The following is a 19,407-nucleotide window of genomic DNA, read 5'->3' as shown; positions in this document are numbered from 1 at the left end:
AAGGAATCATTAAAAAAAGTGTCTGGTTATTATAGTAACCATTTACAGTACAGCCTCTGTCATTGACCTTGTGACCTCAATGTTAGCTAAATCATTAACTAAATGTTAACAAATAGCAGTTTCTGTACGGCTTTATTGTTATTTCTATGCCAAAAATCAATCTGAAACCACTTTAACAAACGCTACATTATAGCATTTAATACCCTATACAGCTAATAGGACCAGTATCAGTATTTTTTTAGACCACAAGACCAATCTGCATGAGAACCAACGGATCGGACAACAACAAGTCAGAATCGACTTCATCTTTGAAGTTGAAGGCCACACAACAAGGCTGTATGAATCGACCATCTTTTAATTATTGATAGAGGTCTAATAGCAGGGTAGGAATTCACACATTATCATAGCACTCAGCTGTTCCACATTGAACAGGAAGGTGTTTCTTTCAGATCAATTATGCAGTGGAGCTCTTGTAAAAGCAATGGGGCAGAAAGAAAATGTCATTTCTAAAAGGATTTATCCATAACCTGGCTCACATTTTTCAGTAAACAGGAGTGCAGTGAGTAAACTTGCTTGTATTTATACTAGAACTTTGCGTAATAAGTATGATGCTATCCTGAGTCAACAGAATCAATGGTATCAAAAGATACTATTATTTACTTTACAGTGGTCATTCGATAAGACACTTTTTGTGGCGAGTGCAACGGAATCATCTGAATTATATCTTGGCAGAAAGGTGTTAATCATTAATTGTACAATTAATCATGATAGCAGATTCTGTTTTAAAGCCCGCTTTCAGGGAATAGAGGTGTTTAATAACAATGACCAGAAGCAAAATACTCTATCATTTCCCATAGAAATGCAGTAACCTTAAGACTAACAGATAGATCTTATCTCTGAAAAGGGCTGCTCTGTTTCGAGGCAGTTGTGTCTAAAAAGCAAGCAAGCTACAGGACACCTAATGATAAACTGGTGCGTTCTTCACACCTATTTTTGGAAATACATTTTCAAGCAGCAGTACAAAAAGTATCCATGAACAAGGCATAATTGCTGGAAAAACAACAACAAAAGAAACACTGTATGAAAACTTCCCTGCTACCTTATTTCTAAATACAAAACCTCAACCAATAATTTGCTTCAGAATAGCAAGAAGTCCGTCCTTTTTGTTTTTTTGTTGTTTTTTTATTTTTTCATCTTTTTTTTCTAAAACAGGTAAAATTCAGTCCTCAGGGGTGAACGGCATGGATGACAGTCTTCCATCATTTCATCTGCTGAAGGATCCATTAGCATGCAAGCCTCGTAGACAAGGACCCGTGGAGGAGTGTTCCTCCTGGGCGAGCCAAGTGGCATCTGGGCAGCTTAAGCCAGGGCTGGGAAAGCCTCTGGGTCGTCCACGTTAGGGACAGACACTCCACCAGCCTAAAAAGCAGATACAGGAAAAACAGGCCACTTTAGTCCAAATTCAGGTTATGGTTAATGTCTGAAGTCATCTAGCAATACCAGCCATAGATGTTACCACCAGCCAACACTCAGCAGCTGCCCAACACTAACCCTTCACTTCACAATACATTTGATTTCCATCGGGCCAGCTTCTTAATGTTTTGCAATCCTAATAAACATCTGTTTACTGTTATGATAGGTCCATTTAAATCAAGTCACGTACAGAGATTTCACATGATCCTTTAGGTATCATTCTAATCTGTTGATTTAGTAACTCAAGAAACTTTTGTTGTGCTAAATATCGCAGTAAAAAGTTGCATCTTTGTGAAAACCACGATATACTCGTCAGGAATTTTGATTGAACATTCACTTGAAATCATTTTTTAACAATGTAAATCTTTCCTGTCACTTTTGATCAATTTATCGCATCCTTGCTGAATGAAATTAATTTCTTTAAAAAACACATAAAAAACCCTTTTGAATGATTCTATATTAAGACCAATATGTTAAAGACCAATCTGCAGTCATAATCAAATTAGGTGTACATTACTTTATAATTAAGGTGATTTCAACATTAATTTCTGGATAGATGTATGAACGCCTCCAAAGTGGTCCATGCGTACCTGCAGATAGTCAAATGCATAGAGACTATACCTTGTCTGGCCTGCGTTCACGAGGTGGTCTGGCAGCAGGGGCCCCACGGGCACCTCTGCCACCTCGTGGTCCCCCACGACCACGCCCTGGGCGGCCCAGGTCCCCAAAGTTAATCTCCAGCTGGGATGTAATGTCATTAGCTGGCCTGCGGAAGTGGTGATCCTCAGCGGCATCATCACCAGAGGCCTGAAGGAAGTGAATGTACACTAAATAAAACTGCCCTTTGTCCATTAAACTAAAATTATAGTCCAACAAACTATTAGTATTCATTTCTTAATTGGGATAAAAAGGACTAAAGCAACAAAAGACAATGAAAGTGTTTAAATATCTTCATAATACACAGCCTGAACTCAGGCAGTATTACTCATACCCGCAGGTTTCGCACTCGCAACAAAAGCATGGGCACCACTGATCTATACAAGTGGCGCGCACACAAAGCCACCTCTCAAATATCTCGAAAGAATAAAATGTAGTTTTTTGTTGGCTTATTGCGCTTAACCGACAATTAAACATTTAAATCAAAATGACAGTCTTGGTTAGTATTCAGGTAAACAGTCAGTTTTGAAACGTAAACAGTAATAATAGAAATGTTTTTGAATAGTTTGGAAAGAAAACACATGCTGTGTAACAGTTAATTGGATCCGTGCAAAAGCTCTTAAAGTAACGGCAGCCAAATAAACTTATCTTTCCTGTTAATCAAAGACAGAGAAAATCACTCACTGCTCTTGACTAAATTACTTTTGTAACTGTATTGGTAAACATTAACTTGTATTTAATTTTTACAATGAAGACCATTCCAGTGTTATTTTACAATTTAATTATTTAATTTCTATATTATTTATTCTATTGTTTTTATTTGTGCTATCTTTTGCAATTTGTTTTTGGTATTTTATTAAAGACTGTTTCCTTGTCTTATTTGTAAATTTCGGTCAAAGTTTCAAAGAAATCACCCTGTGATGGAAGCTATTGAAACAAAATTACACAATCAAAATAACTGACTAAAAAAAAATTCAGAATGGTGGGTAGCAAAAACGTACATTCCGCATAAAACAGAAACAATGGAACACAAAAAGTTCAAACACTGTGGTTTTACTTACATCCTCAGCCTTGGACTTGTGCAGAACATATCCTTTCTTCCAATCGGTTCCCTCGTTGGCTTTACGAATGTTGAATTCCACTTTGGCTCTCTCCTTATCCTGTTGGGCTTTATATTCATCCAGAGTCATCTCCTTTGGGCCTTCTTCTTTAACCTCCTCAGCCTCATTCTCCCTGTGAAAACATCAAATGAAAATTTAGCAAAAAATTCTGAACCCATTTAACCCATGAATCTCAATTAATCAAATAAGTAGTACTTTGTTCCTTTAGTAACTGTTAAAGACTGTAAACATATATTATGCTTTTAAAAGAGCCATTGTTCCTAAATCAATATTAATGTTGCATACCACATTTTTTTTAATTACAGGCGACAACATATGCTAATAGTGCTGGCAGCAAATAGAAAGCAATGACTCGGCAACGGCGTGCTAAAATGTTCTCTGTGTTCTACACACTTGTTCTCAGAGTCAGCAGGTGGATGCTCCTCTCCTTCAGGGGTGTCCTCAGTGACATTTGATTGGTCAAGATCACTGTAAAGGGAAACAGAAATGTATCCAAATTCACAAATCTAATATAATGAAGCAAAACACCCTCACTGACCAGTCTGTGAATCAAATTCATCTGCGTTTTCAATCTTGGCAGATAAAGCGTCTGTTGCTCCACTGACCTCAACTCATCCTTAACGGTGCCCCAGTTATGAGATCCACCCCCTCCACGTTTTTCTTCTGCTCTCAGGCTGCTGAAACAAAAATTAACGCTTAGCTTTGAAATGTCACACACCAATGTCATTATCATTGGAGCCAAAATGCGGATGCAAATAACTTACGATCGGTCGCTGCCGCTGTGTCTGTCAAACTCTCGTTTGCCGCGCGAGTCAAAGCCGTCAGTCCTGCCAACGCCTCTGCCCCGGCCTCCGCGTCCTCCTCTGGCACCTCCACGACCCCGGAACGGCCTGTCACTGACAGACCTGAGGAGGAGAGATAATGTAGGTGTTCGTTGTCAGTCTTGTTTGCTAAAAATTATTCAATTTTTTTATTCTGCTATTCAATTAATTGATCTTTATGCAGGGAAAAGAATGTAAAACAAGTCGTGATGAAACAGAAGTAGCGACAAAGCTCTTTCACACTTTGAAATAGTCAAATTTTCATTAGGCAGCTAGTCGAGTCTATGCAGAGACTGCTTGTTATTATCAGAGATGGCAACGCCGGCGAAGCCTATCAGATAAGGTCAGGTTTGCCGAAGTGCGTTTAATTTAGGCTATTTATTTATTTTTGTCCCTGCACGCCGATCGGAGATGGAGTTCACTGCTGATATTCCGAGAGCGTTCTAGTCTCGTGGCTGTCATCAGCAGCGCCTTGTATCGCCCATTCAGCGGATGGCGGGTGGGTGCGGTTTAGAAAATTGGTCAAAAACGTTGGTGCGGATGGATGGCAGACGGATGAGTTTTGTGATGCGGTTTGCGGATGAAATAGCCCATCCGCGCATCTCTAGTTCACATGACATTTTGTATAAAGAATATATGGTCAAATTATTTAAAATGTAATTGTTCACAATAAGTTCGATAACATGCATTTTAGTATACTTCAGCTGGCAAATTAAACATTTTCAATAAAAAAACCAAAGGATTTACAACACAAAAAGGAACAATTGACTCACTTCTCAACAGAGAATTCTCCACCCTCAGCAGGTTTTTCATCAGCTGGTTTGTCAAAGCGCCGTTCACGTGGTGGCCTCCTGTCAGGCCGCCTGTCAGTTGGTGGACGACCCTCCCCCTGACCTCCCTGCTGCTGGGGTCCTGGCTGTCCTGGCTGGCCCGGCTGCTCCGGTCGGCGGCCCATTTTTTTCATGCCTTCAAAACAGAAACATGACAGATTCAACCAAACACCAATACCAACAACTATCAAAGAAAATAATGGTGAATAAAATGGTCTTATGCTGCAATAAAAAGAAAAAAACATTTAGACAAAAAGGTGCTCCCTTAATGTGAATCACTTAATGCAAGGCGAGGCAAAATTTTAAATGCAATTTACTTTGTACAGGTAAAAACACCAACAGTTGTGTTTACTTTACTAGTTCCCCCAAAAGTTGAACTTGTCTCTTAAGTTGTTTCAAACCAGTTACTCTTCTTTAGAGTAACTCAAAAAAGCATAAAAACATATTTTGTATTTCAAAAAAACAAAAAAAAATTTAAAACGAGGGATGAGTAAATGATAAATGCAACCTAATTTATGGACAATACCAAAAAACTCTGAAACAATGTAAAAACAAATTGTTTTTTTATTTTGTCTATATCGTGTTTACTTGCATAGGGTAAGTATGTTTATCAATAGTTCGTTTTTAGCAATAAACTAAAAGTTGTCTTGTCTCCAAAATAATGGTTTGCGCCTCTTGTGACTGACTGATCCCACCCTCCATCTACCGAAATAGACGCTCGCGCTCAGCCCAACAGCTGATCACGCGCCCGCCCGCACCTGTTCACGAGCCCGGAGCCTCCTCATCCAGATTAAACAACAATGCCAGTGACACCCGGAAAAAAAACTTTGACAACCCTACCTTTAAAAATGGGCAGTCTGACGCGCGTTTTAAACACCTAATGAAAGTAAAAACGGCTTTAGGCAAATTAAAAAAGGAGGGTTTTCAATTAGGGAGTGTCATGTCTGAGAGGACGGGCTATGTTGCCTCAAACACGAGGTTGGAGCTGCAAAGCTCGAGCGCTGATTAAAAGCCACGTGATAACGGACGGACTGTGCATTCGGAGACTGTCAATACACATTTTTTGTTTACTAATGAATGAGAGAGTTATACTAGTCTGTTGAGTAAAAAACACAATATAGCCGACATTAAACAAACAGACTGATGGTTATCATTTAGGCCTGCACTTCATGAAGGATCTAGAAAAGAATTACGTTAAGTAGCAACAGTTTTTCATTCATGCGTCACTTAGAAACAATGTATGGAGCTAAAAATGAATTTTGCTGAAAGAACTGGAAGTTTTCGAGGTGTCGGGCAGTTTCATAAACAATAGAGTTGTGCGCGACCTCATGGGCTTAGTAGCGCCTTTTGCAGACTGCTCACTTGAGAAAAGAGTGACCAAATAACGACTTTAATACAAGCGATATTTACCATCTTTTTTGAGAGGAACGGGAGCTTGTGTCTCTTCTTTCTTGTCGAGAATTGGGACTTTCCTGTCTTTCTGTGTCTCCTTTTTGAGCTGCTTTGCAGCCTGCGCGGCGGTCTTGGCGGCACCAGGAGCGGTCGGGTCCTTCTTCTTTTCTGCCTGCTTTAACGCCTCAAACGGATCGTCTTCATCATCAAATAGCTGGGCGAACCGATTGGTTACGACACAGCCGAAGCCTTCTTGCAGTTGTCCGGGCATGATGGCCCCCTTTCAGCAGGATTCTCCTCCGATTCTACGGGGCTTGTGCGAGCGCTTCGCTGCTAGATGCCACAAGATGGCTGGAAAAGACTCATGCTTCTCTTCCGGCGTGAAAGACATCCGGGACTCTGACCGCACAGCAGTATGGGACATGTAGTCTCATAATTTAACCCAGAAAACAATAATGCATAGATGATTGCTATTTTCAACAATTTTCAATGCCATTAAAATTTGTTTCACAAATACATTTTACACAATAAATGTTGTTCCAAAACATATTGTGTTATATAGTGTTTTTATATTGAGTAGTTCATACATATATTTTATATATATATATATATATATATATATATATATATATATATATATATATATATATATATTACAAACTATGTACATTTGTTTTTTTATTTCTTACAGTCAAAACTTGACAGTACGGGCCCCCGAGGGACACCGAGGCAGGTCATGGCGCCATATCTGGAGAACAAGTCTTCTAAACAGCTCAAAATAGTTTTGGACTAATGGAGTAGCCCCATCAAAGCAACCATTCAGCTGTCTTTGTGACAAAAATGTGACATGTCACAAGTTAATTATTATCTGGAAAGCTTGAATTCTCTTGGGAATTTATTTATAAATAGGCTATAGACCTAGAATAATGGCTGAATAAAGTAGTTTGAAGAGATCTGATATATTTGTTTACAGGTGTATTTTTATGAAGGTCACATCTTCAGTGCTTTCATCATTTATTTACTATGTTCAAATTACTTTTATGTAGGCCTATAGTTTTTTTTTTAAACAAGTCATACATGTTTTGGACAACATGAGGATGAGTAAATGATGCCATGTGAACTATACATTCAAACTGGAAGTTTGAAAATGTGAAAATTATTATATTTTTCACACAAAAAGACAATTGAGGCATAATTTCCACTATAACAATTATATAATTAACAATGTACACACCTGATGTGAAGAAGAAAAATCAAGGTAAAAATCAATTGAGCAGTTATTTTCAATCAAGTTTGAGATTTTTATAATTGTGTGCATTTACTTACTTTAGCTGTTTAATTATCCTTAACAAGACAAATAAGAAATCAGCGATTGTTTTTTAACTAAAAATGTCCAATCACCATAAATTCCACAATACATTATTTGAGACTGGTTTCACACAGGAATTAGATTAAGCCTGGATTAAACTTTAGTTCAATTGGGACATTTAAGTAGCTTTAATAAAAGTGCCTGGGTGAAAAAAAAAACATTACTGATGTGCATCTTGAGACAAAACAATGGCACTGACATATTTTAAGATATTTAAGATATAAGATATTTTAGGTTGCTTTCAGTTAAAACAGCTCAAACATGCATTTTAGTCTAGTCTGGGACTTTGTCTGTGAAACCGGGGTAAATGGTCATCTCTTCTGGGTTTGCAGTGATCTATGTCAAATGTTAGGCATTGTTTGTGGATAAATTAAATACTACTTTGAGAAGTGTTTTTAAATATTTTATTGTAATTGGCTCAAGGACAAAACAAATCCACATCATGCCGTTCAAAGGAGTTAAATGGAAATATGACTTTCTAATGGTCCCAATAAAAATTATATATTATTATTATTATTTTTTTTACAGAATGTTGATTATGCAATCTTTATTGCAATGTGCGAAACACTGCATGAACTCACTGTCATAAGGCAGAAGCAGCTGTGATGGTATACTGGGCTGAAGGCGACTGTGATTCATAGACATTCAGCTAAATTTCCTCTAAGTTTTTTTTTTTTTTACCGTAACTGTTTATGTATTCGAAGAAACCATTCTTCCGCGAACAACAAGAATGCCGAATGTGGTGACGGAGGCGATTATTGAGTCTTATGCGCTCATGTTTTTGGTGATGTCAGCGTTTTTTGTGTACTTTTGTGGCATGGTCTGGGCTTTCTGCAACCCTAAACTCAGTGGCTTCGCTGAAGAAACAGAGTGCGACACGAGTTTTTCACAAGTCCCTCTGCAACAAATATTTGCAGATACCGAGGATGTGGAAACACATCCAACACACTACATTTGACCAGCTCCGAATGTCTGGATCACTCAACTTACATCGCTTCGTGCTATATTGTGGATTCATATTTTGAAGTTTATAGAAAACGTCACACAATTTGCTCCAGTCTCAAGTTTATTTACCTGAACATCTGCACGCGTACTGTAACCAGAGAACTCCAGCTTCAACACAGAGGTAAGATTGACGAGCCAGTACTGCCGTATTAACGGTTTGTGATTTGAAAAAAACTCTCTAAACAAATGTATTGGCAAAACACATCTAAGTTGGTTATAGCATGATCGTTTATTTGTTAACACAGGGAAGTGCTTCTCTGATCTTCGTCGCCATGGCAACCCATCAATACCTGCAACCCCCATACATTGCTAACTCATCTGGAGAATTACCGAATTCACACAAACTCTTGTACACACACACAACTGAAAGTACATACACTATTTTTTCTCCTGTTTTTCCACACTTGTTCATTTCAGAATTTGTTCTGCTTTGTTCATTTTGCTCATATAAATGCTTCGGCAATACAATGTACAATTTGTCATGCCAATAAAGCTCATATGAATTTGAATTACTATCATTAGTTTCTGTTATGTATGTTTATTTAATGCTGTGTAGTTAAATAAGTTGTTACAACTGCACTTCAACTATTACTTTATCGTATTTGCTTTATACTTTGAGTGTGAACACAGAAACACTAAAGTCTCAGCACATATCAGTGTATCAGCAGAGTGAGAAGAAACCATTTTTTGTTTAAAGAGGATTAGATCTCTCAAAGTAAAGTTGAACTGAAACCTAAAGACACATTAAAGTTAATGCTTTGCCAAGCAATTTATGAATCATAAAAATGTACACAGTTCCACACATACACAATTATTCACTGTAAAGAGATGACACAGACTAGCCTTTTATATTATAAATACACTCTAATTAAATATAATCATTTTGGAAGAAGGGGTGACAAAATAAAAATGGAATAGATCAAAATAAATGTCAGATTTGTGATCCCATTTCTGTCAGTCAGAGACTGCTGACTGTTCACAGTACTTACAATGGTAAAAAAAAACACATTCACCTTGGAATACACTGAAACAAAACTAATGTAAATATCACAATAATTAGCCATTCATAATTAGTAATAAGTAGCTCAAAAAGTAGAGCATAGTGCTAGCAACCCCAAGTTCATGGGTTCGACTCCCAAGGAAAGCAATTACTGATAAAATGTGTACCTTGAATGTCACTTTGGATATAAGTGATATATTTGCCAAATGCATTAATGTAAGTACTTGTTTGTAAATACAAGTAAAAAAAAACGTGAAGAACATGATAGTTCATAACAATGCTGGACTACCACAATCATTTCATATAGTGTTTCAATCTTCATGAAAAACAAATATTAAGGAATCCCTTAAAGATTTCTTTGTGGGGATAGAATGCATGAGAGGTTTGACTCCATATTTTACATTTAGATTTTTGCTTTGAAATCTAGATCCTCGTCTCTCATTTTCTTACGCACTGTATCCTCAAGTTCCAATAACTTCACATACAGGGCCTCTGAAATAGTTTCATCAATGTCCATCTAAAAAAAAAAAAAACATTACTGTAAACCATTACTGTCAAATTATGTAGGTATGAAAATAGAGGAGTGAGTGAACCCGCTTGTCAGGTCTGACCTTGCGTGGTTGGGTGTAATTGTTTCCAAGCCCAGAGGTCAAACTGTGGTATTTGGCCATTGGGTCCAGTGACTCAGGTTTCTGCATGAACAGCCAAAACTGTGTAATAAAAACAATAGATGAAAACTGAGACCAGGAGAAATATATGAGGTCAAGTCATTCCTCCAACTGACTTGCAACACAAAGCTTCAAAAACTATTAGTCAAAGTGGTTTCACTTATTTATTTTCCAATCCATGTACTATGAAACGTTTATTTTGTCCCAGTCAAAGATTTCAGTAAATTAATTCATTTCTATAAAGAGATGCAGCATACACTCACTGGCCACTTTATTAGGTACAGGTGCTGGTCATATAATTAGAAAATCATCAAAAAGGTGATTTATTCAAGTAATTACATTCAAAAAGTTAAATTTGGATATTATATTCATTCATTACACATAGACTGATATATTTCAAATGTTTATTTCATTTAATTGTGATGATTAAAACTGACAACTAATGAAAATCCCAAATTCAGTATCCGAAAATTTGAATATTACTTAAGACCAATACAAAAAAAGGATTTTTAGAAATGTTGGCCAACTGAAAAGTATGAACATGAAAAGTAAAAGCATCTACACTACTCAATACTTAGTTGGGGCTCCTTTTGCCTGAATTACTGCAGCAATGCGGCGTGGCATGGAGTCAATCAGTCTGTGGCACTGACAAAACTGACAAAAGGTCATTGCTAAAGAGGCTGGCTGTTCTCAGAGCTCTGTGTTCAAGCACATTAATAGAGAGGCAAAGGGAAGGAAAAGATGTGGTAGAAAAAAAGTGTACAAGCAATAGGGATAACTGCACCCTGGAGAGGATTGTGAAACAAAACCCATTAAAAAATGTGGGGGAGATTCACAAAGAGTGGACTGCTGCTGGAGTCACTGCTTCAGGAACCACCACACACAGACGTATGCAAGACATGGGTTTGTGCTGTCGCATTCCTTGTGTCAAGCCACTCTTGAACAAGAAACAGCGTCAGAAGCGTCTAAAGAAAAAAAGGACTGGACTGCTCCTGAGTGGTCCAAAGTTATGTTCTCTGATGAAAGTAAATTTTGCATTTCCTTTGGAGATCAAGGTCCGAGAGTCTGGAAGAAGAGAGGAGAGGCACAGAATCCACATTGCTTGAAGTCCAGTTTAAAGTTTCCACAGTCAGTGATGGTTTGGGGTGCCATGTCATCTGCTGGTGTTGGTCCACTGTGTTTTCTGAGGTCCAAAGTCAAAGCAGGCGTCTAACAGGAAGTTTTAGAGCACTTCATGCTTCCTGCTGCTGACCAACTTTATGGAGATGCAGATTTCATTTTCCAACAGGACTTGGCACCTGCTCACAGTGACAAAGATACCAGTACCTGGTTTAAGGACCATGGTATCCCTGTTCTTCATTGGCCAGCAAACTCGCCTGACCTTAACCCTACACAAAATCTATGGGATATTGAGAAGAGGAAGATGCGATATGCCAGACCCAACAATGCAGAAAAGCTGAAGGCCACTATCAGAGCAACCTGGGCTCTCATAACACCTGAGCAGTGCCACAGACTGATCGACTCCATGCCACGCCGCATTGCTGCAGTAATTCAGGCAAAAGGAGCCCCAACTAAGTACATAAAAGCACTTAAAGTGCTTTACATGCTCAAACTTTTAACGTTCATACTTTTCAATTGGCCAACATTTCTAAAAATCCTTTTTTTGTATTGTCTTAAGTAATATTTAATTTTCAGAGATACTGAATTTGGGATTTTCATTAGTTGTCAGTTTTAATCATCACAATTAAATGAAATAAACATTTGAAATCTATCAGTCTGTGTGTAATGAATTAATATAATATCCAAATTTCACTTTTTTAATGTAATTACTGAAATAAATCAACTTTTTGATGATATTCTAATTATATGACCAGCACCTGTATACCTTGCTAGTACTGGATTGGACCCCCTTTTTGCCTTCCGAACTGCCTTAATTCTTCGTGCCACAGATTTAGCTAGGTGCTGGAAATATTCCTCACAGATTTTAGTCATATTGAAATGATAGAATCACACAGTTGCTGCAGATTTGTCAGCTGCACATCCATGATGCGAATCTCCCTTTCCACCACCCAAAAGTGCTCTATTGGATTGTGATCTGGTCATGAGGCCATTTGAGTAAAGTGAACTGACTGTCATGTTAAAGAAACCAGCTTGAAATTATTTGAGCATTGTGACATGGAGCGGTATCCTGCTGGAAGTAGGCATCAGAAGATGTGGTAATAAAGTGATGGCGTGGTCAGCAACAATACTCAGGTAGGCTGTGGTATATAAACAATGCCCATTTGGAACTAAGAGGTCCAAAATGTAGCAAGAAAATATCCTCCACACCATTACACCACCATCAGACTGAACCGCTGATACATGGCAGGATGGAGCCATGGCTTTTTACGCCAAATCCTGACCCAAGCATCTGAATGTTGCCGTAGAAATTGAGATTCATTAGACCAGGCAAAGTTTTTCCAATCTTCTACTAGGGTGAACCTGTGTGAATTGTAGCCTCAGTTTCCTGTTCTTAACTGACAGGAGTGGCACCGGCTGTGGTCTTCTACTGCTGTAGCCCATCTGCTTCAAGGTTTGAGGTGTGGTGAGTTCAGAGATGCTCTTCTGCAAACCTCGGTTGTAACGAGTGGTTATGAGTAACTGTTGCCTTTCTATCAGCTCAAACTAGTCTGCCCATTCTCCTCTGACATCAACAAGGCATTTTCTCCCACAGAACTGCCACTAGATGTTTTCTCTTTTTCCGACCAATCTCTGTAAACCCTAGAGATGGTTGTACATTAAATGAATCCCAGTAGATCAGCAGTTTCTGAAATACTCAGAAGGCACCAACAAACATGCCACATTCAGTCACTTAAATCACCTTTCTTCCCCATGATGCTCAGTTTGAAATTCAGCAGATCATCTTGACCATGGTTACATGCCTAAATGCATTCTGTTGCTGCCATGTGATTGGCGGATTAGATGTTTGCATTAACGAGCAGTTGAACAGGTCTACCTAATAAAGTGGCCGGTGAGTGTAATTTAATAATTATTCAAGGTTAAACTTGATGATGCCTGAACTATTTGGGGTGATGCTAGTACATACCAAAGCCTCCGCTCCATTGTAAGGTGAGAGGGTAAAGGTGTTGGTGAATATTCTTATCTGATGAGACAGGACATTAGGAAATTATCACAGTGTTAAATCGTGTTGATAAACAAGAAGTAAAGTAAATTGGGGACCTACAAGCCACATTATTGGCATGATGAAGGTCCAGAAGAATGATGGTAGAATGCCATAGGTGAGGTTAGTCATGACCAGACCAGGACAGATCACTGATGAGTACAAACCCTGAGAATGGATCAGTAGTATTAATTAATAATTCACAAATAATATAATAATAATAAATGATTATGGTATATTATGATACTGTATATATAATGTCATGCAAATGTTTGGAAGTTTTAGAGTGTGGCTTTCAAGTTGTGCAGGGACCTGGAAACTTACCCGGCTGTTGTAGTGGCGGTTTAGGGCAAAGCTAAGAAGATCAGACGCATATTTCGAGGAGCTGTAAGGCTCATGGCCTTTCTGATGCTGCATGTCATCTAGACTAAAGGCTGATCGCTGGGCATTACTTGAAGATGTCCAGATCATTAGAGAATTGTGGTCCGTCTGACATAATAAGGGCTCCAGTTCCCTCACCTGTCACAGGAGAAAAAAATACAGTTGGATCAGGGAATGTACTGCTTAATGTCTGCTTACTAAACAGAATAAAAAAAAAACACTGATTGTTTTTGTCTTCCATTTGTATGGCCATACTGGTAATGCTGCCCCAAACTATCACCATTAGGCGAGCCAAAAGTTGACATGTCAGGACACTCAAAAAAATAATAATGACACCACATACTTTGTCTTAAACAACACAGTGAGGAACATTTATTTTTTATAAATGTTCATTAGAAAGTTCAATTTATTTGAAATCGAATTCTTTAAAAAAAGTATAAATGTACTGTCACTTTAGATTAATTGAATGCATTCTCCTTTCTAAATAAAATTATTTTAAAAATCTTACAGACCCAGATGTTTGAATGGCACTCTATATTTTAAGTTTTTGGTTTGTATGCATTTGTTATTTTACTATTTTTAAAATAACCAAAACAAGAATATAAGTGAGTGAGTTAGAAGAGAAGCAGAGGGCAACTTGACTAGAAACACAAGCCTCAATTGATCCACCTCACTCTGTGCCGTCTCAGCAGAAAATCGATATGTCTTGTCTAGCCTTCGAGGACACGGAGTGTCATATCTACTGCAACTTCAATGTCTGAGCCACTTGAATCACAATAACTCCACCGTATAAAGAAGCATGAGGAGTGAACTCTGCTGCCCTGACTTCCAGTGCTGATGACCAGATGCCTCGGTGCAAATGAATGAGCTCTTCAATTAACATCAGCAACACTTCACAAGGAAGCACAAGGGCTGCAATTTGAGGACTCAAAATAACTTCAGCACTAGAGACGTTCGGATGAATTATTGATCGTGCAGCTGCCAGGGAACAGGTTGTTGGCAAGAGTGAAATGAATGCTGTGGCATCCATGGATGAAATTTTGTTCTTGGTGATCTTTTTGTGGTAGATGATTTGATAGTGTTGCACAGAAAAGATAGAAATACTGTTCTACCACAGCCAAATTATGCTCCCATAGAAACAGTGGTAAAAAAAAAAATAGTTTTGTCTCTGTTTGTAATTATGTTCAGTTTGTTTTTATGTGTGGTCATTGAAACACACTAGCTAGTTCTTATCCATTAACTTACCAGAAGGAAATGACCAAAAAGATTAGTGGCAAACACCTCCTGCAAACCAATGGGTGTGACCTTATCTTCCTGGGTCAGAATACCCTCCGCCGTGGCAAACATGTGAACCACATTTCTGATGGGTAGATAAAATAAATTATAATCAAAGACTTCTGCTATAGTCAACGTAATATACTATAATGTAACAGCACACTGTCTATGACATAATTATATACTATAACCTGCATACTAACTTTAAAAGTAGTGTACAATACATTACAATCGATGTTTTAAAGTGTATATTACTGAATCACTGGCTGATGCATGCATTATATTACAAGCTATTTTTTTGTTAATCTATAATTACATGCATAAAAGAAATTTGCATAGTATGCACAGTTTGTGTACTGTATTGTATTTTCAAGTGTAGTAAATAATATGACACCAATATCAGATTTAGAGTTGAAGGGAAGTACTGTTGGGGCACAAACCTTTGAGCAGTGGTGCATAGTTTATATACCACTGTTCAAAAGTGTGGGGTCGGTAACATCAGGCTGCATTTATTTGATCAAAAATACAGTAAAACAGTTATATTGTGAAACATTTTTCTATTAATGATAACAGTTTTGTAATTTAATCTATTTTTTATTTTTTATTTAATCTATTTCTGTGATGGCAAAGCTGCAGCCATTACTCCAGTCTTCAGTGTCACATGATCCTTCAGAAATCATTCTAATTATGCAGAAGTAACATTTCTTATTATTATCAATGTTAAGCTTATTTTGTGGTTTCCAGGATTTTCTTTGATGAATAAAGTTCAAAAGAACAGCATTTATTTGAAATAGTAACATTTTAAAAGTCTTTACTCCGACTTTTGATCAAATTAATGCATCCTTGTTGAATAAAAGTATTAATTTGTTTAAAATAAATTCTTACTGAGGCCAAACCCTTGAACGGTAGTGTAAATAGAAAACAAATACTGTACCTAGAAAACAAGCCTTTATAAAAGGCTTTGAGATCTACCCTGGGATTAGGCATGATTCCAGCATTGAGATACAGATAGTCCAATCTGTTGTACCTGTTAAAAAAAAATGTTAAAAATATTAAATAACATTTTAATCAACATTTATCAAACCAAGGGCTCCAAATGTGCTTCACTGGACATATAATACCAAGTACGAAAGTATTGATGGACTAATCTGATTAACTTTTTTATGAATTCTTGCAATGGCTCCAAGGGGTTTAAAAAAAATCAAACTTTTCATTACATATAGCCTAAGTGCATTTTATTTTGTTGGTTTATGGCATGGATACTAGAGTACTGAAAGTTGTATAATAACACCAAATTGCATCGGTCAACAGGGAACAATCTCAGAACTTTTGCTAACATTCTGGGAAGGTTAATGTTAATAGAACATTTGTTATCTGTCTTTATTAAGTTTATGAAAACATTGGCACAGAGGTCTTCAACCCTGCTCCTGGAGGCCCATGCTGCATCTGAAATAGAATACTTCTCTACTATATAGTATGCCAAAAGGGTAGTATGTATGTTTTATTAACCGTTACTAAGTATATTTAAATGTAGTACCTACTTATACAGTAGGTATGTGATTTCGGATGCACTGCCACTGCCCTGCAAAGTGTATTTCCAACCTACTTCAGCACACCTGCCTGTGATTTTGAAGCAATCCCGAAGAGCTCAATTAGCTGGTTTAGGTGTGTTTGAATGGCTTGAGCTAAACTCTGCAGGACAGTCGCTGAAGACCACGGCATTAGCAAAAATATATATATTTGTACATCATTCATGGAACAATTTTTCAAAACATGAAACAGTTAGAAGTTAGTCAAACGTTTTTTAAACGTTACTATCTACTACTTTTTTTCAGATAGTTCAAGAGTAATTTTCTCATAATACTTGTAAAATTATAAAATAGACAAAACATTCCCCTAATGTTTTCTCTAACATTCACATAATTAAAAAAAAAAGTTACAACATTTAAAGGTAGGATAGGTAATTTTCGGAGAGGCTAGCAATAGCAAGCTAGCTTTGAAAGCATAAGATCCCAGCCTCTCTTAAGAGTGCTCTACAAAGAGGGGGGTGGGGGGGAGTAGAGCGCCGTCTCGGGTGTATCCCCCGGCCTGTGAGGGGCAATGGGGGTATGTGGCGAGCAGGACGAGGTTGAGGGCCGTGGGAGAACGGCGCGAGGCCGGTGGCGTGATTACTGATGAGCGGCATCTGTGCGAATCAACGGTATCGTATCTCTCACGGAGGAGTGGAAGCATAAAAGGAGCGACGACAGTGAAGATCGAGAGAGGCCAGGCCTGGATTTTATTTGATGTTTTATTATGTGTGGCGCAGTCGACCGTGAGGGACTGCCGTCTTTTACTTCGCCTTTGTAATTGTTTTATTTTGTTATTAAATTGATTTGATTGTTCGCCGGTTCCACCCTCCTTTTTGCCATATGTGATGTCTGCGCGAGCAGGGTGTGCTGGGACATTCGGACCGATGATTGGAATTGATTGCAATGATTGGAAGAATATTTTATGGTCCAATGCCTTCCACAGAGGAGATATACATATAAATACATTTAGACCACTTAACTTAGTGATTGCTATCAGGATGCGAAAAGACTTTCAACCAGCATAACAAAAAAAAAAAAAAATTCTGGAACAAATTACCTACCCTGCCTTTAAAATACTGGTCATTTTAAACATTCAGAAATAACGTTTTTATAACATTATAAGCAAGGTTCATGCTTTCTGACTTTTAGAAGGCAGGATTTTTGTGTGTGTGATAGACTAAAATGTCAGTCTGTTCCTCACACAAAACTATAAAATAGCTTCAAAAGACTTAATATAGCAGATGAGTCATACAGACAACTTTTATGATGCTTTTTAGAGCTTGACAGACCCTGGTCAACTAAAAGAATTCAGGAAGCATAACAGCATAAAGTCCATCAAATTGATAGTGTATTTTGGTAAACTGGGACTGGGAAGTCTTACTTTTGCTTAAACTCCTCAGCTGCAATGAGCACTGAGCTCATGTTGCCCACATCTAAGTGCAGTAGAGAAACTTGAGCATGAGGGTGAGACACCAGAAGAGCCTGTCGGGCAGCTTCAGCTCTCTGCACGTTCCTGCAGGCCAGACAGAGCTGGAGCTGGGCATCCTGGCTTAGTAGACGCTCACACAGGGCAAGGCCAATACCACTGAACACATGACAGCAAACAGGGTTATATGCAGTGAACATTAACTTACAGAGTAAAGAGATGCATTGTGCAACATGCCAAGAGAGAACACATACAGAACAATACGAGAACACATACAGAACAATACAATTAATTCTAATGTATTACTTTCAAAGATGTCTTTTGGTTATTTAAAACAGAAAGTTAATTGAAAAAGAACCGAAAGTTTCCATCACTAAAATGACAACAGAATGAAGTTTAAAACTGATGTCTAACTATTATAAGTTATAACAGTGATGTGAAACTATAAAGAAACAATTAAATACACACAGTTTCGTTACCTGTTCGCACCGGTTACCAACACTACTTTCTTCATCCTATCTTCACATTCATACAATATATGATATGCTACCTGCTGTGATATTTTACTTTCCCTTCGCAACAGTTTCTAATGCGGTATTTCTGCGGTGTGTGTGTGTGTGTAACGTTACAGATGATACAGATGGAGTTTGCACAGCCGCCATGGTGTGATTGGAGGTCACACTTCTATCGGCCAATCAGCTGTTTCCTTTCTGTGACGTGACATCTACTCCGACCAATCAAGACTTAGCTACTGTCAGACCAGGCTAACCAATCGTTGCAAACCCCAAGTAATGTGAAAGCAGAACATTATTATTAGAAACTCAGTTTTAAAATTATATTTATTTGGGGAAAATATATGAACGTTTAAAAAGCAAATAACGAGTAGGCCAACAGACAACGACAAAATGAATAAGCTGCGCACAAATGTCAAATTCACATACAAATACACATTTTATTATTGTGAAAGTATGAAATCTGCTTTTATAATTACAAAATATCTAGAAAACATGTTTATAGATTCATCAATTTATTATATCTTATGTACAATTTTCTAACACATAGGCCTACATGTACAAAATGTTATTAGTGGAAAAAGACAGCTATTAAAAGAATACAGTATTTAAACTTAGGGATATAGAGCATCAAACGATTAAAGAATTAAAGAAAGAAAATGCAGTATATTTTTCATATTGATAAAAAATAATCCAGTTTCCCCTTCATTGTGATAGGATATTGTCAATGTAGAGAATATACAAAA

General features: G+C 37.6%; 2 protein-coding genes across 3 annotated transcripts; both read right to left on the bottom strand.

Moving 5' to 3' along the window:
- Window positions 1–337: 337 nt before the first annotated feature.
- On the bottom strand, window positions 338–6,701 carry serbp1a (SERPINE1 mRNA binding protein 1a). Of its 2 annotated transcripts, none has more exons than XM_077198515.1 (8): window positions 6,313–6,701; window positions 4,846–5,038; window positions 4,016–4,156; window positions 3,857–3,925; window positions 3,645–3,719; window positions 3,192–3,363; window positions 2,095–2,280; window positions 338–1,419 (listed from the first exon to the last, which is right to left on the bottom strand). In XM_077198515.1, the coding sequence occupies exons 1-8, from the start codon at window positions 6,563–6,565 to the stop codon at window positions 1,360–1,362; spliced, it is 1,149 nt and encodes a 382-aa protein (XP_077054630.1). In that variant the 5' UTR covers window positions 6,566–6,701; the 3' UTR covers window positions 338–1,359. The 2 variants fall into 2 exon arrangements, with proteins under 2 accessions (XP_077054630.1, XP_077054629.1); XM_077198514.1 differs by having other exon boundaries at window positions 3,857–3,928; window positions 6,313–6,694.
- Window positions 6,702–8,878: 2,177 nt separating this feature from the next.
- Window positions 8,879–18,840, bottom strand: hsd17b7 (hydroxysteroid (17-beta) dehydrogenase 7). Its single transcript, XM_077198512.1, has 9 exons — window positions 18,629–18,840; window positions 18,105–18,308; window positions 16,087–16,179; window positions 15,123–15,237; window positions 13,821–14,015; window positions 13,560–13,664; window positions 13,422–13,478; window positions 10,280–10,378; window positions 8,879–10,185 (listed from the first exon to the last, which is right to left on the bottom strand). Exons 1-9 carry the CDS (start codon window positions 18,661–18,663, stop codon window positions 10,072–10,074), a joined length of 1,017 nt encoding a protein of 338 aa, XP_077054627.1. The 5' UTR covers window positions 18,664–18,840; the 3' UTR covers window positions 8,879–10,071.
- Window positions 18,841–19,407: the final 567 nt, after the last annotated feature.

The sequence above is a fragment of the Siphateles boraxobius genome, unplaced genomic scaffold (genome assembly GCF_051911475.1).
Source record: "Siphateles boraxobius isolate OS27281-9 unplaced genomic scaffold, OSU_SipBor_1 41, whole genome shotgun sequence".
Classification (NCBI taxonomy): domain Eukaryota; kingdom Metazoa; phylum Chordata; class Actinopteri; order Cypriniformes; family Leuciscidae; genus Siphateles; species Siphateles boraxobius.
The sequence above is the reverse complement of the archived record's forward strand: the minus strand, read 5'-3'. Positions and strand labels throughout refer to the sequence as shown.